Below are 25402 nucleotides of genomic sequence, written 5' to 3' on the forward strand. Positions count from 1 at the left end.
ATTTTACTAATCACTCCCCTTTTGAACTGTTTTTAGTTTTATTACTGTCCTATAGTACACATTGGAATGATTTCTTACTTTATTTTTTACATCTATATTAAATCGATAAAGGTGTGCTCTCCCTAGCGCTCGCTCTCTCTCTCTGTCTCACTCGCTCACAGAGGCTGTGTGCTCCTCCATGGCGATGACGACTTGCGTTAAAATGAAAATAATAAACATATTTTTAAAGTGGGGGGACACAAACGGGATTTCGAAAAGTGTCACCGACGGTTAAACTCCTTATGAAGTGTGAGGTGCCGCTCCATATTGCTTTTCTTCCCGACTGCAACGCTGATCCCGCAAATCAAGCAAGAACGTGATTGGTCGATATTCATTGTGGGGGGAGGAGGGGTGTTAGATAGATATAGAGTTGTAGTAATTAGATAGAGTTCGCTATGATTGAGGTTTTGTTTATGCATAGGGTAGATTTTTTTAATTACATTTCCTTTTTTACATTTTGGATTTTCTTGGTGAGCTACTTATTGAGGGCTTGCGAGCTACCGGTAGCTCGCAAGCTACTTGGAGACCCCTGCACTAAATAATCAGCTGTATTTCAATGAAAACTAAAATACTTAGCGAGTGTTTTCAAGAGAAATAATAATTTAGTAAATTATTTTCAAGCCACCATCTTCAAATATTTCTAGATTCCTTTTTACTTTTCATGTTGATATTCATCGTACTTTTATCCACCTTAGCCATTTGTGCTGTTCTTTTCATCACTTTTCCCATTTTTGATTTTTAGGTTTTGGCAAGCCTCCGGACTGTCAGGAACAACTTCACCACCTTGACAAATGTACAATGTGTATCCAATAAGTAAGTTATCAAATTTCATTCAAACTATCTGCTCTCTGTTTTTTCTGTATTATGTGAGCTGAAATTCCTGGCATTTTGTTAAAAGTCTGAAGTTGGATTTTAGCTTTCAGAAACATGTACATCTAAAGATGCCAATCGCCACACTTAGGGACGCCAATGCACCAAAAACATTTGTAATGCTATTATGTCATGAAGGAAGAACTCAAATAAATGTTAGATTCAGACATCGGGAGGGATTTTTGAATGTGAAGGCTGCATGGTGTGCAGCAGCATAGTCACATTTTAATTACTTTTGGTTAAATCGAGAGGGTAACCTCCTCTCATTTCAGTGCATGAAGGCTCCCGCTGATCACTGAAGCAGGTCAGTGGCTGCAGTTGTGTCAGGCAGTCAGCCAGAGGTGGACAGAGAGTCAGTACGACCTCATAAAAAGAAACAGAAAAGCAGAGGTCACTGTGAGCCAAAACTGAATCAGCCATGACAATATCACACGGTAGAAAATCTGTCCTACGTCCAATTCTGAGGACCGACGCAGAATCTGTTTTGTGTTTGTTCAAAGGCGGCAATGACTGCTGCTTCAACCAAATCACACTCTAATAAAAACATTATAATTATGTGGCCATTTTTTCATGTCAGGGCTCCTGATCTTTTTCTCTGGTTGCAGGAGGTCTCCAGCAGCAAATCAGCCTTCTTTTGCCAAAGTCTGTTTGTCAGGTGAGTCTCAAGAAGCAAATGCAATCCAATTCTGTGTCAAATGTCAAGTTAAGGATACAAAACTGTGAGATTTGAATTGCATGTCGCTACAATCTGCACAGTTGTCAACTAAATGCCCAAAAAGATGAAAAGTCGTATTCAGCAAGTTTCACATTTCTTTATACTCAAAACACCAACAACCACATATTGCACATTTACATACCAGACATAATAACGTACATAAGGGAGAAAACAAACAATGATATAACATAATGTGTTGTTGCTGTATCATTTGTATTAAGTATTCTCTTTACAAATGGAAAAAAAGCCATTCCTTTTGGGTAAGAAACTTCTCACCTTTGGAAACACTGCACACATTAACATTTCATATTCAGTCTGCAACGTGCAAATGCCCTATTATTTTCAGGTTTCATAATCGTATTCTGTGTCTCGACTGTGACATGTTTACCTGCTTTAATGTTCAAAAAGCTCTTTATGTTTCTCATACTGCCTGTGCTGCAGCACCTCTTTTAACCCTGTCTGAAACCAGATTCCAGTCTGCTCTGATTGGTTAGCTAGCCGGCTCTGTTGTGATTGGTCGAACGCTTAGAGATGTCCCATTGCTTAGCAGATGCAATGTGTTGGAGTGCTAGCCAATAGAAGTGTGAGTGTTCTCACTATGTTACAGGCAGGGGGAGGGGGGGGGGGGGGGGGGGGGGTTGTGGGAGAGAAACTCCCTCTGGAGCCTTTGCAGACCATCTACATGTTACCTATAACACCCTACAGGAAATGGAAAACAAAAAGCGTAATAGGCCCCTTTAATTCTTAATTGAGGGCGACAAAAACTGCATCTATAGGGACTTGGTTTAGGAGTTGTAGTGTCAGCGGTTCAAGTCCTGATAGGAACAATTAAAGATTGCGGACTAGTAGCTGCCTAGGTGTCCTTGAGCAAGGCACCAAACCCTCAACTGCTCATGGCGACGAACCATGGGAGCCCCCTTACTCTGACACCGCTCCATTAATGCATTTGTCCTATGTGTGCATGTGTGTGTTTGGAGCCTGTGTGTGATCATCATGTGTCATATATTCTTCTTATCAGCACACAGGGGCTTTGGGTATGTTTGTCATCGCTTAATATGAGCTTTTCAACGTGACTACAGTCATAGATGTTTACTCTGCCAGTAAAACAGTGTTATCTCTGAGCATCTGTACACGTGCAAATAGAAACCTTGTAATCTTGAGTTCATTATCTGGAAATTGTGACTCGATAACAATACAAAAATTCCCATGCACTGACGGGCAAAAGGAGAGAAGGAGGGTGAGAACCATGTAGAGAGATTAATGTAGGTCAGGTAGAGAAGGAGGAGGGAAAGTACCTGCAGAGAGAAAGAAAGAGAGAAAGGGAGGAGGAAGGCCGGGTATTGGTTCCTGCTCCACTGGTTCTTCAGCCTGATTGACGTCAGCACGGCCTGCTCTCCACTTCCTGTCAGAACAGATGGGCTGCTGGGAGCGTCCCGCAGCAGGAAAAAATACAAGACGGCTGTGAGTCTCTTATTGTCCTTCCTCCTCCACACCCCTCACAAACCTTGACCCTTTCAAAGTAACCTCTGATGAGTAAAACCATCCCGCAATGATGCATGGGGGGAAATACATGAGGAAAACAAGTGATTAACCCTGTTTTAGTTAGTTGGAAACCTCTGGGAGTCAGAACACATGTGGTTCTAATACAGAGTCATACTCTAGTTCAGACTATTAAGGAGCGGTTCAAGTAGTTGAACAAGTCTCATTTTTTATTTTAAAATTCAAAAAGTGTTTGAGGCAAACAACCTGCAACCATAGTAGAGAAAAACATAGATGTGTTGTTCTTAATTTTAAATATACTTAAATTAGTGAAAATGGGCATTTTCTTTCAGCTTAAATGTATTGAAATAAGATAAACCTTTATTGAACCTCCGGATTTACGGTGTCTGCAGCAACAGAATAATAACAATAAGTTTAAGAAATAAAAAATGTGAGATTTTAAATTAGGCGGAGGCAAGCCAAATTTGAGTTAATTCAATTTTGAAAACAACACATTATTAATTCAACAATATGTTTTGCTGTGTTGGCAAGACAATTAAATGTAGGGGAAACTTTGTTTTTGGAAGGCTAAACGCCAACTAATATGGATTGAAGCAGAATCAGTTGTTGGATAAAAACAATATAAGGATAAGATGCGCCAAAAAAAAGCTTCAAAATATTCTGTAGGACACAGCCCTATAACTTTCATCTGATTTGGATGCAATTTGTATACTGTTGAATTAGGAGGCCTTTTTTCTTATTGAATCTGAGTTTTTTTATTTATTATGCAAGAGATCTTTTTACAAAAGAAGTTCAATAAACCCTGATGTAGTCCCACTTCAGAATATCACAGTTGTCAACTCTTCCTGAGCTTACAAGGAAAGCACCTGCCAGCACATTGAATAAAAGTAATTGTTCAGGAGGAGACTACAACAATCAACAATATCACAGGGAGAGATGCCCTCATATCCTCCCTCTGCTGCTTTCTGTCTCGTTTTCCTCAACTCTTCGGCCGGAAAAGGAGAACAGATTTTTCCTGTTTTTGCGTCTGTGTTTTCAGTGATGCAATATCCCCAGTCATGGAAAAGACTCAGTACCTGCGTCTTTCTGGGTATTAGCTCAGCGGACTGTAGATGGCTGATTTGGAGCTCTATAAAACGTTTATGATCTACTATCACGGGATAGGAGGTGGAAACAATGAAATGAAGTAAGACATTAAGAAACAGCGGTGTGAATTCTTAAAGGAAGATAGTTGTGAGGTCAACTGCTTTCTTTAATCTCCCTGAAAATGTATTTGGGATAAGGAAAGATGGAAGGAGGAATCATCAGGACATGGGAAGATAGGACTGCATTTTAAGAGACTGAACTCACACTGGGTATTCTGTACGTTGTTATGATGCGCCAGTGGATGTTATTGTTTTTGCTGCAATTTTCCGTAGATGGACTACTAAACGTGCATCTTGAAACTTTGCCTCATGCATTCTTATTATGTATCATGCAGGCTTTAAAGACGTGGACAACAGTAAAAATATCTCAGTTTGTAAACTAAATGGTTGCTCCTGCTCTCCCTTGGACTCCAATCCGCTTGTACTTACCGACATCCCAATTAGTAGGCAAGTATGATTGTTTGAAACTATATGAATGTGTCACATTAAATCTTGTGACTGCAAGGAATTATGGGAAGTCAGTATTTCCTTTTGTAAAGGATGGTCTAGTCTTATCCTAAGCTAAAGGAGATAGTCAAGGAAGAATTGATGCTGCTTTTGTATCATTTAGAGACTTTGAACAGCTCTTATTACGACTGGCAGTTAAGTACTTGGGGCTCATTTCACTCCATTAGGAACCTTCCTAAGCAGAAAAGACTATTTGCCGCCAGCTAGAGATTAAATGAGATCAAGGGAGAGGGAAAGTGATGCCATATTTCTTTAAGGGAGCGATATGGGCAAGAAAAAAAACACCACAAAGGTCAAATAGAGACGTCAGTTTCTGAGCTTTTTAATGTGATGTCGGAGAAGCAGGAAAAAAAAAGGTCAATTAGATGAAATAAACAAAAAGAGGCAAAATTTGACTGCAGCCGCTGAAAGTACACAAGCAGCAGAGAAGTTTGTGTGCGTTTGTATGGGGGAGGTTTATTAAAAATCGGTTGCAAATGCGTCACCTCAGGCTGTTTACGCCGTCTTTGTCCAGGAACGTGACGGGGGATTGTTGTTGTCCTCTTGTGAGTTTGCAGTTTGCGCATCACAAACTGTCCTGACCCCTTCACACACAGTCCCCGGAGCCTCGAGGCCAACAAAGTGCTCCCTGTTCCCTGACTGATTCAGATTGTGGGCTCGGCCTGATAAATGGTACTTTCCAGAAATGCTCGATCATGGTGTCTTTCAGCGGCCTGGGCTGGTGATTAATGTGTAACGCGTTAGATGAACATTGTCCCAGATGGTAAGGGACTCCCGGGTCCATGGTTAGTCATTTTTCCAAGAAGGGTCATCTTATTGGAAGGAATGTTCCCTTTGACTGGCCTTAAGAAATTAATGTTTACACAATGCCTTCAAGAAATGAACATTTAAAGCAGCTCTGATTTAGGTAACTCTGATTTGACGTAATACCATTTGCCCACTTTTACATTCTACTAAGCAGTTTGATTTACAATATTGAAACGTATCGGTTGTATACATTCAGAACATGAATATAGTGTCATGTTTAGATATAGTATAGTAGTGGAGCAGAGAAAGAAGGTACACACCCCCAGTGCTTGTGTGTGTTAGGGATGCCTGAAATATATACTTAATATGTTGGCCTTGAATGGTGAATACCTGATGGTTTTGGCCTATCAATTTCAGTCGAGGTTGTATTCCGGGCCTACTATGTGTAATTGTAAAATAACACCAGAGTGAAAAACTGATATTTCCCCTCTGGTATTTCATGTAAAATGGAAAAGATTATCCAAAATAAATGTCTAATCAATGGATTCGTGTTGGGTTTTTGACTTAAAAGAAAGCATTTTAAACTCCTGAAAAGGAACACTTATAATCAAATGTCTGGCATAGTGATTTGTGCTTCCTGGAATGTCAAACACTGAAATCCCAAGTCACTACCATGACCTCTGATGAAGATACAGATAATAAATAGCAACAAATGGTGGAACAGTTTTATCACAATTTAAACTTTAATACACTTATCTATCTCTCCTCCTGTTGGGGTATGGACAAAGTACAATGTTAACGTAATCTGGGAAAGCACCTACCACCAGAACAATGGGATAGCACAAGTACTCACAAGTGTGTCAGATATACATTTATACTGAAAAAGATTTATGCAGAATATATGGAACTTCCCAGAAATAAGAACATTTTGGGAAGAAATCCAAAATACGTGAAGATGAAAGACAAAAAGACAATGTTTAGAAACGTTAAACCTTGTCCAGTCAAGAAAGTTTACTGAGAAAATTTACATATTTTTTGTCAGTAAGCTCTTGTTTTTTTGTGGTGTCATACTTTCCTATATTTAAAATGGAAAAATCAAAACCACTCTCCTATCTGTCAGCTACATTTTAGATCACATTGACATTTTCTTAGTTTAGCTCAAAGATGAGGGAAACCTCTAACTCGCAAGTTTAATCTTTTTTGCTCAATTTGTGCAAAAAACGAATTATTAAACAAACGTTAAGTTAGAAGTCATCTGGCACAAAACCACCCATTACACACATTTTCCGTATTAAACAGCCAGATTGTTTGGAGGTGCAGGAAGGCGTAATTTGTTATAGTTGTTTGCCTTGTTTCCACTCCATTAAGCTAAGCTATTTGACCGCTAATTAAACTATTTCTACATTTATCATAGGATTTAATGCAGGAACTTGAAGTGTAGATCCCCTGTCAAATGTATAGAATAATATACGACATATATTCTAAGGTTAACTATATTTTAATCAGGTAATTAAGTTTAGTTCCAAGTATATTTTTACGTGGTGTATTGCTGCAAAACATTAACATAATAAGAGAAATAAAATAGAAGTTGCCTTGTTTGAAAAAGAAGAAAATCACAATATCTTATTTGAAATATACTTATTGAAAAATTACAATACAAATAATGAAAATATCTACAAAATATCGGATTAATTAAGTTTACGGATCATTTTATGCATATGCAATACACTTATTTTTGTATAATTTTGCATTGTATTGCGATGTGTTTTCATTGCAATGCCCTCATCAAGTACAAGTTCAGGTCCTTACAAGGGAAACAAGTTAGAGCACCATTGTGCAAGAAAGAGTGCCTTTAGTTTGCACATTGTTGAGAGCTACGGTTTAAATCTTCACATAGACTTTGTTACATGAATGCACGCTGCTCAAAAAGCCTGTTTCCAAAAGGTCACTGCAGTTCAAACTTCTGCAAAATGAATTTAGACACGTGACTTTGTGCGTATGCTGCCTCGGGTGTGGGGCCCCAAACTATGAGAATTTCTCATTAATCATTCGTCTCTCTTTGTAAACAAGTCCAGAAACCGACGTGATGAAAGACTAATCTGAAACAGGTTATACAGACTGGAGAATAGGATGTGTCAATCACCGGTAATTTACGCTTCAATGCCAAATGAGGAGTCATCACTTTTTAATCGTGTGGGGTTGTGTGTGTTATTATCTGCTATTAGGTAACACTGACTTCGCTAACATACACACTAGCACTCAACTATAGCACGATGTGACAACCCTGTGTAGAACTTTCGTATTGGTATGTGGGATTTTCGTATAGTATTAGGGTTTCATGAGTATTCTTTGCATGTGTATACAGAGCATTCAGAATATACATTTCCATTATGTTTTCTAGCACAGATTTTGACACACTATTCTTGCCTGTTTGAGGCTACTTCTGAGCGTTGTCCCCAAACCGATTAGCTTGCAACTCTGAGGAAAAATGCATGCTGGAAAGAACATCCCACATTTCTGTTCTGAAGGAGAAAGACATTTACTTTGAGACATTACGAAAGACTTGGATACCGACGAGGTTTTGGATATGCGCAAATATTGCAACGGCGACCTTTTAAGAAGGTAGTTGAAGGAATGAAAGCAGGATGTTGCATTCAAAAGAAGAACCCAACAATGAAGAAGTGGAAAGATTTAAAAATGACATTTTGACACAGAGAAGCTGTATGTAAACGGGGATAATACTAGAATATTAGCGATGGAATGGATATGGAGGTTTCAAATACATTTCTCTTTAACCGTCTAACACATGTAAACCGCACACACAAAGTCAAATGTAGTCTTTGCATTCACCCATCCTAGAATTAGAAGCAGCGCCAGGGGAGCAGATCGTCTGCTTCCTTGCTCAATGGCACTTCGATAGTGCCCAGGAAGTGAACCGTAGCCTCTCAAACTCCGCTTTCCTTACCTGGTCCATTCGGAGACTTCAGCTGACCCTCAAGTTCCTAAGCCAAGTCCCTACAGACTGATCTACTGCCGCCCCTGTGCAGCAATTATGTAAGCAGTGCTCCGCTCAATGGAAATTCTACATTAGTCGTTCAGTAACTTGAGGAGGACCTTAATCTTCCCAAGCCGTGGAATAGTGGGTCAATTCAAGAGAATATACTGTACCCACTAGAGTTGCAACTATTGGTCAATCTTCAGAAAAATGATCTGCAACTATTTTTGATAACATGTAGAGCACAATGAATTGGCAATTGGTTTAAACCATTTTGTGGTATACCTTTCTGATCAATGTAAGCAATCCTCATAGTGTGTTTGAATGATTTCCTAAGGAAAGATCTGACCTGTCATTCCCAGTCTGCAGCCTGCTCTATCAGGACTCCATGTCGGGTTTTCCAGGCCTGCAGCCAGAGCAGAGGATCCAGAGCACTGGAATCGTGCAGCCTGGTTAACTATGTGAATTATGTCATTGACGTCAGCACAGCCATAAACCTCGCTGCGCCCCATCCCTCATGGTGGCCCGTGCCAACAAAGCTCCATGGTGCATTGTGCAGGAGCTGTCAAACAGGCCCTGATGAGCTGTGTTGTTTGGTTGACTGTGGAAGCCTTTTGTTTTGATAGGTGAGCAGATAATGCTGCAGTTGTAAATTGTGATGAGACATAATCAGCAGGAGAAGACAAAAGGCTGTCTGTGTGGTTTCGGGGATGGACCTACAGTAAACATGGTTCCCACAGCTCTTTGAAATCCTTTAGATTGTGATTTGATGGGGAGAAATCAAAGCCTTTAAAGGCATGGTTCATTAAGCGTGCTTTAATTGATTCCTTTCTACAAGAGTAGAATGGAAATCTACCGCTCAACTTGCACCACATATTGTTCTGCTGTGCCGCTCTCTTTTTAACTGTTATCTGTGAGGGGAAGGTGGTCACAAACACACCTTGCATACACTTGTTTTATTGTTCTGACTATAGTTTAAAAACTCAAGAGAATATACCCACTAGAGTTGCAACTATTGGTCAATCTTCAGAAACATTATCTGCAACTATTTTGATAATCCAGTACTCACTAAAGTGCAAAAACAGCTCATGTAATATCTGTTATGTTCTATATTTAATATCATATTAAAACTGAATATATTAGAGATTTCCACTGAAAAAACAAGACAATAAAGAAATCATTTTGGACTTTAAGAATAATTTACATAATAGTATGTGGGAAAACTACGAGGAAGCATCATTCTAATGAATTTTAAAACAGTATGCATGATTCATATTACATAACCAAATGGCAAAGCTTGTTTTCAGCCACCCGCATATGGAGATTTACTATGTTGTATATGGAATTTCATATTAAACTGAATATATTTGAGATTTGGACTGACAAAATAAGACATTCAAAAAATAATTTGGGATTTTGAGAAACTTAGATTTTACAATTCTCAAGACGAAACAATTAATTGAATACAGTTTAAAAAATTGTTTTCGTACATTGACTATAATTAAATAAATCGTTGGTTGAGGCCTTAATGAGCAGATACATTCCGAGAGAAAAAGAAATGACATAAAAGTTTCGATAAGGAAGCATTATTTATTTGAATTTTGAAGCAGTTTGCTTATTGCACAACCAAAGAGCAACGTTTGTTCTTATCAAAGAGCAAATAGTAAGATTTCCTGTAAAGAGTCACTGATCAAATTAAAGATATTTACATTTCTAGTGCGTTTTCCCATCAGGTGTACGGAGTTGACTCAAACTCAAGATAACTCTTTTGCTCCTTGGATCATTATTTAGTAAATGAAGGTAGCTGCTTCCTTTTTCTTTGTTTCTTCTTTCTGTTTCAGTTCCCTCCTGTCTTATTCTGCCCCCTTGTTACTGACGTACATCAGCCATGACAGAAAGGTGATTCATTGTCCCCCCCCTTCTGTCTCAGCTTCACGTGTAGTGTGAAATCTAACACAAACAACAAGTACGTGTTCAGATCTGTATCAAAGTGTGTTTTCTCCTTCACAATGTGCTAAGGTCAAGATGTGGAATGTTTGTTTGCGTACTTGCAGATCGCTCGGAGCTGTTCACACTCTAACAACTTGTGATGACTCAGGTCTTTTTCATGGGCCCTCTGTTGTCACCGGTCCCGCTCTTTCCTCACAAGTCAAATTAGTATGAATAAACTCGCCTTAAGCCATATTAGTCAATAATGTTACCTAGTTAGCATTCTTTCTTTTTATTTATGCATATTTTAATAATCACTCCTTTTAAACTTTTTTTATTTTTGGGAATGATTTCTTACTTTATTTTTTACAACTAGGCTATATTAAATAGATAAATGTGTGCTCTCCAGCTCTCTCTCTGTCTCTCGCTCACAGAGGCTGTGTGCTCCTCGGTGGCGATGACGGCTTACCATAAACATAGGCCTAAACATAGGCCTATTTGTTAAGTGGGGGGACGCAAACAGGATTTCGAAAACTGTCACGGTTAAACTCCTTATGAAGTGGTGAGGTGCCGCTCCACTGTGTGTGTGTGTGTGTGTGTGTGTGTGTGTGTGTGTGTGTGTGTGTGTGTGTGTGTGTGTGTGTGTGTGTGTGTGTGTGTGTGTGTGTGTGTGTGTGTGTGTGTGTGTGTGTGTGTGTGTGTGTGTGTGTGTGTGTGTGTGTGTGTGTGTGTGTGTGTGTGTGTGTGTGTGTGTGTGTGTGTGTGTGTGTGTGTGTGTGTGTGTGTGTGTGTGTGTGTGTGTGTGTGTGTGTGTGTGTGTGTGTGTGTGTGTGTGTGTGTGTGTGTGTGTGTGTGTGTGTGTGTGTGTGTGTGTCCAGAGAGGGGGGGGGAATATATCCAGTCTCTGATTGTGTTACGTTATTATGAGAGTGCTCTCATACTTGTTTGAATCTGAAATTGTATATATTTATATAAATATATTTGTGTATATGTCCGCATCTGTAGCCTGTTATTGTCTCATTATACCGCACTGTGAATTAATTAAAAGTACATATATAAGTTGTCATGAACACATCTGTCCATCAGACAGAGGGCTACTGTGCCTCCTGTCATCATTAATGGACGTCTCTTTAAAATGACCGCTCAGAGGAGAGGAGTTCTCATTTCTCTAACCGCCTGCTGCTTCCACTCCTCTCTCCTCGGTTCCCCTCCTCAGTCCTCCGCTTGCATCTCCTGTGGGCGGGACTAAGTCTTGAGGATAGGAGTCGAGGAGGGGAATTAGAGAAATGAGAAAGGCCCTTAGTGTTATTTGTATCATGACATCACTATGGAACACTTGCTCTTCTATTGGCTAGTGCTCCAACACATTGTACGTGATAGGCTAGGGGCGGGGGGGGGAACATCTTTAAGTGGTTGACCAATCACAACAGAGCCGGACAGCTAACCAATCAGAGCAGACTGGGCTCTGGTTTCAGACAGAGGGTGAAAAGAGGTGCTGCAGCACAGGCAGTATGAGAAAATAAAGAGCTTTTTGAACATTAAAGCGTGGAGACATGTCACAGTAGAGACACCAAGTACAAATATGAACCTGAAAATCAGCATAATAATTTATTTTAATCATCCCTGCCAATTGATTTTTTATTTAGGTTGTCACTGTGAGTGAGTCTTTATTATTTCTATCTTTTATCCAAGGCAATTCTTGCAAACTATTGGACCAAACAAACTACACTTTTTTGGGCTAAAGAGGCTCAAGCCCTCAGGCTGTTGGAATTCAGTTTGGAAAAACACATTTTATTGACTGATATCTCAGAAAAGCCTTTTAATTAAATTTTCTTCAAATTTGGCACAAATGTTCACCTGGCCTAAATTACTTTAGTATGCTGAGCAAATGTCAAGGTTGCTGACGTTAAAAATCAAATCCTGGCTTTGACTCAAAGGTGAATACAGCAATTATGACATTGTCACGCAAATGTCTTATAGGATCAAATATGAGTGGTTTATGATAATACTGTTGCACTTTTTATTGAAATGTCTGAAAGCGGGACTTTTATTCGGAGTGTTATTTGTCATTCTGGCCTTACTACTTTTACTTATTCAACACTTATCAGTAGGTGTTATAATAGATGAGGAAGTCCAGCTCTGCACACCGACATCAACCAGACAGCCCAGGAAGCAGGTTTTTTTGGGGAGTGGGAGTTAGAGAACACAGAGAGGTGCAGTGTGAGGTGGATGTGAGCGGAAGGTGTCTCGGGCGGGAATGGAGGTGGGGGATGTTTGAGCTCGGCCCCGCTCGTTGGTGCAGTTGATGGCTCTCACAGAGGCCGGTTTGTGGCCCTACAGGGGAGAGAGTTGGAGGGAAAAGGCAGACGGGGTCTGTCTGCACACTGAGCTCTGTTGTCCTCTCAGCTGCCTCCAGCATATGGCCAAAGCATTAGGACTCAACGAAGTAAAAAAAAAAGAAAAGACTTCCACTGTAAAAACAGGCTGGAAAAGTACCTCGCTCGCTCTGTCTGGGGGCAGATTTTCAGACTGAAAGTGCGTCACGCCACTTTTGACTGGTGACATTGTGAATTGTCTTTCAGCCCAGTTAGCACACTGTTTGTGTGATCAGCCAGAGGTGACGATGGACTCAACAGTACCATCTACTCATATGTGCACACAATTTGTTTAACTTACTTCAACCCAACCTCGATAATAATGAGTCATGTGTGAGAAGCATCCAGCTGTTGCCTTAAGGAACATATCTGATGAAAATGTGGAGTAGGCAAGTGGCATCCAGCCAGCAACACCAATAAACTTTAGTCTACATCTGAGGGTTTTTACTGTCATCAGATTCTGGACTGTGTGTACGAATCAGCCGCCAGCTTCGGAATGATCTGTGTCCCGGTAAAGCCTTTGATGAGTCCCGACTTCCCTGTTAAAAAAATGTCTATATTCTCTCATTGAAGGGAACGGAGGCAGGATGTGGTCCCACCTTCTTGGCATCGTCCCGTGCTCCTATGGCTCAAGCCGGCCGCACGTTGGTGTATACCCGGTCCTAACAGCTCACCGCCTTGTGCATGAGCTGCTTTGATGCTCTGCTCTGTGTCACTTACTTTTACATGGCTTGGATGCCAGTGGTTCTTGTGAATAGTTTAAACCGCAAACCTTGGCGGAATATTGTAGCCAAGGGTTCTTTTCAACCTGGAGCTCAAATAAAGGAAAAATTGGTCTGACCTGAGGAATGAGGCTAGCGATAGAAGTCGCTTTTGTGTAATATCGATTTTTTTTTTTTTTAAGTCAAAACTTAACTGTCCTTTGTGGTTCAGAAGAGTCACTGTTTCTAATAGCTTTCAATGGTGGGAGGTTCCCTTGACTGTGTATATCGTTTGAGATTTCATTTAAGATCTTTAGTGAACACCGGTTGGTTCAGAGTCTGTACGCCATCGCTGGGCTTTGAAGTGCTTTGATCCAGCGTATTGACGTAAATTGGGGAGCAGCACGCTGGCTGTCCTGTTGTGCTAAGCATATGGGGTAAATGTCTTCCATGTGTGAAGCCCTATGAAGTCGAGATCAGTCTTTTCCGTAGAAAAAGGAAGGTGGGGAGATCCAGATGCGCCCAGCGTTCACTCCCTCCGGGCAGAAATGTGTTGGATCAACATTCTCCCTGGTATACCAGAGGACGACACATCCTAATTAGTTTACTCTTGTAATATCAACTCAGTGCATTTCTCATAAACTCCTCTTCATCCTTCTTAAGCTTGTGGCCACATGAGTCAGAGCTGCTAACGATGGAGCTTCCTCATCGAATGACAGATATCATTATTCTCAGCAGACACTCCGTAATTCAGTCATTCCGCTCCATGTTTTGTACTGTTCAGGGCCAAAGAGGAAGTGCTTTGGTTTCTTTGGCACACAGTGCGACCCCGACATGGCCCCCCTCCCCCAAATTCAGGGAGTCAAAGTTTGCCTCTCGTGTTGCTTGTGCAAACACAGTATTTGTTGTTTGATATCATTTTTTTCTCCCTCAGAGGTTTTTGCAGCATGGTGCTGTGTGCTGCTGCAATTCAGTACAACCCTAGAGTTCCTGTTTAAGAAAGGAAGTCTTTGAAAAGTAGAAGGAATTGGAGCGATTGTTTTTGCAGCAGTGACAAAATGCATTTACAGAAAGTAAATGTAGGTGTTCCTCCCCTTTCCCTTTCCCCAATCATTTTAGTATATACGATGTTGATATGCAGTTGTTCAAATGAAAGTATAACAAAAAACAGCCAGAGGGTTGCCTTGACTCAAAAGCCCCTTTTTAAACAGAGGGTTTGTGTACTATATCTGCATGTACAAATACTTTTATGTGTTTGAATGCGGGGAGAGAGCAGGAACTACTTAAAATATAGAAAGCATAGGGATCTCATTTGGTCAACTAAAGCTTCTTATGAAAAAAGTCCAAGCTTCAAAAACGTGTTAATTGTTATTTCAACAAAACTTAATTTAGAAGAGCCAGATGCAAGAAAAGAATGCCACGCAATCGAGATTTCAAAAAGGGGCCTTTTTTTAATGCAGTTCAGAGGGTTTGTGTACCTGCATGTAGACATGATTTATATGTGTGTTGAATTAAAGGGGGGTTTGGGGGGACAGCAGGAGGCAGCAGACTGCTGGTTTGCACGCCACTCGTTCAGCAGGGTGATACAGAGAGAGGGGCGGGAGGGAGCCAGACAGAGTAGGGGGGGGTTTGAAGAGCACACGAGAGCAAGGGGCTAGAGGGGACACGGGGAGAGTCTGCAAACAGTAACTCTAGCTCTTAGTCTGTCTGGGAGACCCAGTTCCCTGAACTTTCTGAGGAGGCAGCGGGTAACAAGATGAAGGAGCTGTGTGTGCACACACCCCCCCCCTCGTCCTCCGCGTCTCACGGATGTGCCGCGGGTCAGTCCTCCGTTAGAAAGAGCCACGCCGGGACCCTCGGACCTCCCCGAATGGTGTCAGGGGGCTCCGCTATAGACATGGATCCTCTCGGGCCTGATTACGTGTCCATGTGTCTGTTGGCAGATGAGTCCTACCAGAAGCTGGCTATGGAGACCATGGAGGAGCTGGACTGGTGTCTGGACCAGCTGGAGACCATCCAGACGTACCGCTCCGTCAGCGACATGGCCTCCAACAAGGTGAGAAAAATAATTATATAATATACAGTATCTGCAAACAGTGCATTGTGAAGCTGCTAGCAAGTTTTTGCCAATGTCCAATGATCGGACTTCCCAAAAGTCTGTCCTCTGAGGAGAAGACATTATGGGATTTCACTTGTTGGTTTTCATTTAAGTTGATATGCAACACGAATTTCTCTTATTTATAAAAAATTACTAACATTTTAGAAACCCATCAGAAAAGTGTGTCACATGGAAGGATCTTAGGTGAATAGCGTCCCTCCAATATTCCAAAAGGTCAGAAAATTCTATCAACTCACCCTGGAGACTATTATTCTCAAAATTGCAAGGTTAAAAAGTTATTGTACAAACGCTAATATGCTCTTGAATGTTATGATCACGTCTTACATTACAACTCTTAATATGTGCAGTGTTAGGGAAGCTTTGAAAGCATGCACGATGCCAATTACAGAACTTGAACTATAACAATGATAGCATGGGGATCTCATTTGGTTTACTCAAGCTCCTTAGAAAAACTAAAACGAAATGTAAATTGTCATTGTACGATACAAAATAATAGCAATTTTAATATAAAAAACAAAGATTGCCACTCAAATTAATTAAATGTCCAGTGCATAAACCCAAATAAATACCTAACCTATATTTAAACCCGAAAGGGGCAGGTTCGTCCATAGTATAGAAGCATTAATAAATAAATAAATAAATAATAAAACCCTTCCTTTCTTTTTATGGCCCAAATTGCTTGTAGTTTCAGTAATTGACTACGCATTAAATGCCCAAAAAGTAAATTGATTCAATACAAAATGTAGTTAAACTACTAGTTTAATTACATGTTGTTAACTACCCCTTAACACTTTATATATGTTTAACTGTGTCATTGCCTGCTTTAATCTTCTGCCATAATGATGACCATGAGACCTCCCAGGAACACAGCCCCCCACTATACTGTGTCATCTCTTCCAAACCATAAGCACATTTTTTAAGCTAAGCCATTTCACAGGTTCAATCCTAGATGTAAAACAGTATGCATTTTGTAATAAGTTGTCAGGAAGCATGATGCACGGATGAACAACTGGTCTTTGTTGCAGTGTGGCTGACAATTTGCACACTATATGCAAAATGTAGAAAATGAAGCCACATTGACGCACTTGCAAAGTAGCAGCCGTTCTGTGGTAGAGTATGAGCTGGCATTATCATTATATGGCTGTCCTGTAGATAAGTGTTTGTTTTGCATACAGGACCACTAACTTCCTGTTGGTGTGTATAAGTGTGTATTCAGTGGTAAAGCCTGTTCTGCTGAGACACATGGCCTGTTTTCTTGATTTAATCTGATTACTGATGCATTTCTCTGTCATATTGTGTAATGTTGAGTTTAGCATTGGCCCACTCAAGTGACGTCATTATAAAGGGCACATTTAACTGACAGACGTCCTTTTGTCCAGACTATAGTTTAAGATTAACAGAGAAACTAAGGTCTTGTTAGAGCAAAGTTCATACTAGTTTCAAAGCTACACTCCACAGTTTTTCAACTTAACTTCTTATTCACTTCATTTACTCTCCTTTTCAAATTCATATTCTTTCTGTAACTTTGGATCAGGCAAGGTCACATCCTCTGTACGTCTGCCTTCAAACAAGGAGGTACTGCTACAACATCGGCTGATTTGTGTCAAACGAAACATTTCTGCAATGCTAACAATTATGCAAACATGTAAGATATTGCATGTAACAGCATATAAATGAATAGCAGGCACTACATACAGACTTTATTTGAAACATTCCCTCTAAAAAGAAAGGGATTCAATTAGATGGAGCAGGGCTTTAAGCGTAATGCTAACACAAGTCTGCACACATGCTCACAATTAGGGGTGCAACAACTAATCGACTTAATCGATTAAAATCGATGACCAAATTAGTTGCCAACTAATTCAGTTGTCGATTCGTTGGTGACGTCATCACGTGTGTTTTACGCGCCGTTAACCTCCAACGTTATCGGTACTGACATTTAAAAATATATGTGGTCTATTATTGCTACAAAAACCTTATATCGCAGTCTTAGTGTCACCAACTCGTTTCTAATATGCAAAAACAAACAAATGCGTCTATGGTGTATTTTCGATCTTTCCAATCCAGACTAGATCTCTCTCCCCGTCTGTGTACGAGGGGGCGGGGTAGTTTACAAACACTCAGCTGCTACACTACAGGGATGGCGGAGAGAAGCGCTCCGAGGTGTGGTTAAACTTTACCCGTCTCGATGTGGACAATGCTCGTTACCAAAAGTGCAATAAGAGTTTAGCATGTAAGGGCGGTAACACGAGCAATTTGTCTAAACATTTAGCAAAAGTGCTCCACATTCAGACGGAGGAATGCACCGGGTTCGACTGTCTTTCTAGCAGCTCTGTAGCCCCATCCACGAGTAACGTTTCCACGTCAGGTGTTATGTATGCTAGCAGCAACACACGGAGTTAACTCAATTATACAAACATGGGTTAATGATTAGAGTTATTTATTTTGTTAAAGTTTCAGCTATTCTGTTTACAATGATGTTATCACATTATTTAATACAATTTGTTAAAACATTGTTTCTTTTGATGTGAAATATTATTTATTTAATTTAAATAAAAAGCAGTGTTAATTTAGTTCAAAATGTGTTAAGTTAATTTAATAATATATGTATTTTTGAATCAAGTATTCATCTTTATTGTCTTCATTGTTAGTTTCCACATGCCTAAAACAACCTCAAGCTAAATCTAAAAGTTGATGGCTAAATACTGTAAGAGCGTTTGAGAAATTGTGCAAGGCATAATAGTCCAAATAGTCGATTAATCGTTTCATTAATCGATAGATGAATCGATTATCAAATTAATTGTTTGTTGCTGCCCTACTCACAATGACAATGTCAGAATGCTAATGTTTGGCAGTTAAGTATTTAAAATATTCACCATCTTTGCATGTTAGCATGCTGCAATTTGCTCAATACCAAATTAGGAAATAAGTTTCGCTAAGAGCAATGTCGACTTGTAAAGAGGTACGTGTAGATTCTGCAATAACATCAGATCTGAAGAGTATTTATTTATTGAAAGAAGAGCAAAGAATGCAGGTATTCTTAATGGAACATGTGTTTTTGCTCTTCTCCCTGCTGGCTTCAGCAAGAGTTCAACTAATTCACCCAATTACCTGCTAAGTATTTTCTGAAAGTGCTCTTTCCCAAACAGTTTTGATGGTTCTGTGCCATCTGGGCCATCAGACGTTTTCATGGAAAGCTAGGGGATCACCTAAGTTAATTACGTTTATCTTGAGGGTAACATCATATGTCGTCATAATCCACCAAATACTTAGAATTTGGTTTAAAGATTACCTCAAAAACATCATGAGGATGCTTGAGATATCTTCAGGGCACCTCCGAAGTCATTGAAACATCTCTGAGTTTAGATAAATCCAACATGTTTTTACAAATCTGAAATCAGTCAACATTCTGCTTTGGTCTAAGTGGATCAAAAATAATCTCAACACTTGGCTTCAAGGAGACACAATGCAGCTATTTAGAACTCATTACTTCCCTTTGCTTTGGTGAACGTCTTTTCGTGCGAATTTCATTTGTGCGGAGCTCAAACTAATTGCTGCACAGTATTACTCAACCCCCACGCAGACAGCGGAGACTGCATGGCGGCGTCAGATTATAAACACCCACAGTGGTGTCGTCCATTTCCGTCTGTGTTCTCCACTGTGGTCTGAGGGAGGATTGGGATGAAGATGGGGAGGGGTGTTGTCAGACCGTAACGGGTGACCGTGACACCAGTTTCCTTTCCCTCTCTTCCTGCGCCCCCTCTCTTCTGCTCCCTGGTAACCAGACGACAATAGACCCAGCAGCCAGGTTGAGTCTTTACAGGCAACCGCGTCTCTAGCACTGCCAAGACAATGAGCACGTGGCCCTGCAGGGGCGCACACGCTCCATCCGGCCGACCGGGGGCATTGTTCGCCCTGAGTCAGAGTCCTCCCATACGACCCAGCAGCACCACTAACCATTGTTGACCAACAGAAAACGGGGGTCAACAGTTTATGATGTTAAAAGCTGATTGTTGTGAAGTTACGCAGGGATGGAAGGAAATCAGTTGTTGGTCCAGTCATCGTTTTTTATTGCAAAACTGGCGTCGGATACAGTTTATTTTTTGCACCAAGCATCTGCAGGCTTTATGCTTCCAGTTGAGTATAAAACGTGCACAGATTTATACTCTTTTTCCCATATGACAACACATGTATATTGGGCAACCAATCTTGCCAACATGGATTTGAGATGTTAGTTTAAATGAATTGTAAAGTTATATTGACAAATGTAATAGTATTTATATTTGATGCATCTGTATTTTGATCTGGTTTTAATTGGTAGTGTGCCCAAAAAAACGTGTTGGTGTACTGCAGATGGAGATGATCTTTTAGCTATAATCTGGCATATACAGCACATCTTCTCTCTTTGAGATTAATGTAGTTGTATGGTCCTTGTTAAATAAAGAGTAATAATAATCCTCATTCCCAGTATTTATATGACGTGATGTTGGAAGAGCCTGTTTCTTTTTGGGAACCCGAAAGGACGTAATTGAGCCCATGATTAAAACCCAGGGTGTCTCCGCTTTCAGTGTCCAAGGGCACAGGTGTGTCCGGGGCCACGGGGACCACACACCCTGCTGACCGCCAGCCCGGTCGCTGTGACCTCAGAGCGGTGCAGCTGCACCCCCGCCCCTCACTATCATTACCCTCGCCACACTCCCAATGCCGATGCTGGCGATGGCCTTGCACAAACACTGCCATCTGAATCCAGTTAGGGGAGCTTAGCGCTTTGCGGGTTCGCGTGCGAGCGAGCCCCCGAGCCCAGCGCGAGCCAGTAGGAAACTTTAACTCACATGTGGTCACTTCAGCTTTGAAGCACCGTCGTCTTCCGAGGGAAAAAATGACAAAATGATTGAAACAGATGTAGCGGTGGGTCTGTAGCTGCAGCAGTGGACATTAAATTATAGAGTTGTGATTCCTTTTGACTGAAGGGGCGGTGAGGAGATCAGACGGGCTGCAGTAGTGATTATGGTGCCTAATTGTAATTAAAAAGTTGAACCTCTGTCCTCTGCTATTATCAGAGGAAGGTCAATGTTAAACCTGCTTTAATGTTACCCGTTTCTTATTAGTTGATCAGCAATTTATAGGAAATGTTTCTTTTTTATTGTTGCTAAACTGAAAACTTGCCGTTGCAATCCACTGTGTGTTGACACTGTAAACAGCGACGCAGGGCAGAGACGCAACATTGGATCACTCTGGGCTTTGTCAGATTGCACAGCTAAGGTGTTGCAATACGAGATCAAGCTGGGCAAACCCATTTCTCCCTCTATTCTGCTTCAGTCAATGTCAGCGTGTGCTGCAAGAACTGAAACTATTAAAGACTTCTCGCAGAGGAATGTCATTTATAATCTTCCGGCACAGTACGTCAGAATGGCTGACTTGTTATCCGGGGACTTTTCAGTGATGAGATCAGGTATGTTAGTTGCTCTTTGCCTGAAGCCACAATAGGAAGCAGGATGTCTACCAGTAAATGAGCTCAGTGAATTACTCTATCAAGTAAAAGGGAAGTAGGTGGGGACACATGCTCGGGCCTGTGTCTGAGGGAGGAGCCACCGACCTCTGTAGGCCAGTCAGACAACTCAGCTTTACTGCTATATGTTTCCTGCTTGACTCCACTTCAGTTAACAGAGAAAAGAGAGAGGAAGCAGGCAGAGTCTCAGACTGAACACAGTTAATGCTTGTGAAACTTTACTGGATTTCTTTCGTGTCGTGTGTGGTTTTACGCAAAGTGACAATGGGACTATGTTGTTCTGAAAAGCAGAAGCAGAACTTTGGGATGCTTACAAGTTGGAAAAAGGTGAGTTTTACTTTTGGAGTTGCTTACATTGTGCTGTGGGAGTTTGATCTGCCAAATGGATAGAGAACAAGTTATTTGATGTTAGGTGATATCTTACAAATACATGATTGGAAATGGTTTTATTGGGTTTTTTTACTCAATAGATTGAGATTCCCCGTCTTGTTTTCGCTCTTTTAAATTTGATATTCAGGCCCGTAAGACAATACTAAAGTTCTGTGCTTTAAAAAAACTTTTTTAAACCTTTTTTTAATAATTCAAATGAGATTCTGGTGTTTTGGATGACCCTTAAATGCATAACTTATATTGCTTTGTTTGCAAGAAAATGACCAATTCTGAATATTCAATCTCTCTGAGGCATCCGCTCATCTTCTCAGAACTAACCACAAGGTTTCTTTCTGAGTTTACATAACTTCTCTAGATTGCCCAAGACCAGGGTTTGTTCTGAGTGTGAGCACTTTTTGCTAACGTCAAAGGATGCATGAGTTATTTCGCCATACATTGAGAAATCCATTGTCCTGTACACACTCATGCACATGTCACCATGCCGTGAGTGTATGCAGCGCGTATAAGATGAACTTTATGACATGGCTGACTAAAACGCGTCTCTGAGCCTGATTCATTTCCTAGAGGTCACACACATCCACTCTGTTCTGCCACTTTAAAGAATCAATTACAAGTTCCCTTTGAATGGAATAAAGCCTTCTAAGTCCAAGCTCACATTTTTGTTCTTACGAGCTCTCTTTGATTTCTTTTTTTTTTATGGCCCGCCTCCGGCAGTCTGGGTTTTGAGTTTTCAGCCAAGTCTTTGAAAGTGGTTTTCAAGTTTCACAGTCAAGTAGATGTTAGCTGTCTGCTTGACAGCTTTTAGACAGCTGTTGAGGCCAGAATAAAAAGGACCCCATTGTAAGGAGAAGAAAAAGAAACCTGGAAAACACATAATCATGGCTGGGTTCTTTGAAGACGTAATAAAAAAAAGCAAATTACTGTCACATTTGCAGGAATTGATTGCACCATTATCCCATGGTATTCATTATAAAGATTAGGATGTGGTTTCGCATTAGTGTTTCACTTTTCTTGACAAAAAAGCAATTTTGCCTCAGAATCTGCCACATTCTGTGATGGTGTGCTATTACAATGTCTAGCCTAGTTGTGTCAATCTAGTGCATCTCTTCTGTGTGTGATACGATGAGTCTAGATCGGGGACCACCTATGAACAATAGAGGGGACCACGTGACTCTGTTGCCATGGCGTTCAGGTTGACGTGCGATTGGTGGTACACCGGTGGGCGGCAGACTGAAAACTCATCTGTTTGTCTCCCAGCATCTCCGTTTGTGTCTTTTTTTTAATACAGAAAAAAGCTGCAGCAAGACAGGAAATGAGCTGTTATTTGTGGGATCAATTGTAGGTGTAATTGAGAACAAGAACTGGTCTTTGGCACGTCCTGTAATGATTATGGACGGAAGTGTGTACAACAGATTAAAACCCAGACTGAAAGCCAATCTGGTAAATTAATACCCCACGTCCCCTCAGCCATGCGATAAACGCGCCGGTGCTTTGAAGCCTTGCATTGCGCAGTATGCGTTGGATCTGTTCTGCATTACTGAGCAGGGGGGGTGGGGGGGGAGTCGATCAAGAAGGGAGGGAAACCGAGGCAAAAGGGGGGGGTGAAAAGACACAGAGGGAGGGGGTTTGCAGAGAGCACAGGAGAAAGATGAGGGGGGATCCTCCAAACACTGTTTTGTGCCGTGCTGTGCACGGCTCACTGTTTAGCAAAGGTGGGAGGCAAAAAGAGAGACTCCATCAGCCCGTTAGGGGACTCTACAGCTAGAGCGCACCCCCCCTCCTCCTCCTCTCTGTCTTTTTTATGTCCCTCCTTTCCTTTCTCCATCCGTCTTAGAGCATGCCCTTCCTCCCATCCTTGCTTAATCTGGGCTAGGAAAGGCTGGATTTCCCCCTCGCATATCGCTGGATTTCCCCCTCGCATATCACTGGATAACATTTGGAGGGTGCAGGGGTTTGGAGACGCAGTGAGAACTGAAAAGAAAAGGAATTAATAATTGCATCTGTGGGGATTCCATCACTCTCGCCAGAGGCTTTTATGCAATCCTGGAAAACAGAGCGCGACGCAATGAGGAGACTCATTCGGCCAGGGATGTAGGGTTCCTTTACAGCCCCATTTCTGGAGACTTCAGCCGGGTTTTTTTTACCATAGTTTAACCGTTTTGGAAGGCGGGGGATTTTGGGGGAGCTTTGGGCTTCGGGTTGTAGCTCAGCCTTGGGGGTTCACTCAGAGAGGAGCGTACAGGGCTTCTGCTGGGGAGCGCCAGGGGCTCAGCACAGCGCAGCATCATGCCTGAGGCCAACTACCTGTTCTCCGTGTCCTGGGGATACATCAAGGTGTGTCCCAGAGGAGAGACGGCATAGATGCCCTGTGTGTGTGGGAGTGCATGCACATACTGTCAGATTTCTCACGTTTGTTATGTCTTGATTGAATCTCAGCCGTGGCTTACACAGAAAAACACTGCCTCATTTTGTTTCCATGGAAAAACTAAGCATAGACATTATGTTTTTTGTATATCTTGCACTGTACTTTGTTTGTTTTTGCTCGGCAATCAAGTGTCTTAGAGGCTAACTCAAACCAGTACCAACAAAACATAAACACAGACCTGAAATGGCGCAGTGGCCACGCTCTCATGGGACATATCCCAGTGGAAAACAACAGGAAATGCTTTCATTCCTATGCTCGGAAACCTCAGTGAAAATAAAAATATGTCTTTTCTTGTTCAGGTCATTAAACATCATGTGTTTTTGTTTTTTCTCCAGTTCAAGAGGATGCTGAACCGGGAGCTAAGCCACCTGTCTGAGATGAGTCGCTCGGGCAACCAAGTGTCTGAGTACATCTCCAACACCTTCCTAGGTGAGCACACTATTCACACAGCAGTATGAAGTACAGTGTCAGACCTAAAGGATGCCTCAGTGACACATATGTGGCAGAGGTTACCCTATGCATGTGCTAAGAAGCTCGCAAACCAGTCTGATCTGGTCTGAGAGTCCCCTTCGCTCTGACTGCAGAGAAATAAGGGGGGGAGACTTCCCTGAGCAGGGGAGAGGGAGAATGTTTGTGTGCACGGAAAGTCACTGCATTATTAATCAGCAGTGTTTCCTTCTATCTTAAAAAGCCCGACGGCGTGTCATGACTCATGGCGAGCCAGTTTGTTCTTCTAGTTTTCCTCCTTCCACATCCAACACTGCCTGCTAGATGCTTATCAAGGCTGTGTGTTCACAGATTGAAAGGAGTGTGTACTGTGTCCCCCCCCTAACAAGAGAAGTAGTGCAGGGGAAGAGATTTCCGAAAACAGCGCAGAGAGATCCTTTTGAAGCCTGGTGGTTTTGTTGTTGTCTGTGTTGCAGCGAACACCTGTCAGGTGCACTGAGATCATTGTGCAGAGAGTGCAGCTGACATATTTTCCTCGCAGTGCGGTGTGCGTTGTGCACACATGAGAGTCCTCCACACACTGTCAGCTGCAGAGAGCATGTGAGAGTCTTAGCAAGCAGACACGCTGGATCACATACACCAAACAAACCCGCACACTTACAAAAACAAGAGATAAACATTTAGCTTTCCACTATTCTGCGGATTGTTATTGCAACAGGGCTCAGGTCCTTAGAATGCACGGGCCACTGGAGCATGAGCAGAAACATTTCATCAGCACTTCTTGAACTTTTCTCATTATTTTGTTCAACCTGGATATATTTTCCGATGTTCTCTGTTTTACATCATAATAAAGTGAATGTTTTTGGGTTTGGACTGACAAAACAAGACGTTCAGAGACATTATCTTAGACTTTGAGAAACAAAGATGAGCATTAGTCACTGTTTTCTCAATTTTTGTTAACAGAGTAAGCTGCAACTGAAGGATGGCTT

General features: G+C 41.4%; 1 protein-coding gene across 3 annotated transcripts in view; it reads left to right on the top strand.

Moving 5' to 3' along the window:
• Positions 1–25402, top strand: part of LOC307018009 (3',5'-cyclic-AMP phosphodiesterase 4B-like) — a 78886-nt gene that overhangs the window by 47075 nt on the left and 6409 nt on the right. For all 3 annotated transcript variants that reach the window (XM_079648032.1, XM_079648031.1, XM_079648033.1), the window contains 4 exons: positions 782–852; positions 1515–1564; positions 15467–15579; positions 24302–24395. In XM_079648032.1, coding sequence (XP_079504158.1) covers positions 782–852; positions 1515–1564; positions 15467–15579; positions 24302–24395 — 328 coding nt within the window. The remainder of the gene's footprint in view (positions 1–781; positions 853–1514; positions 1565–15466; positions 15580–24301; positions 24396–25402) is intronic.

This window comes from Notothenia rossii, assembly GCF_949606895.1.
Source record: "Notothenia rossii genome assembly, chromosome: 9".
NCBI lineage: Eukaryota > Metazoa > Chordata > Actinopteri > Perciformes > Nototheniidae > Notothenia > Notothenia rossii.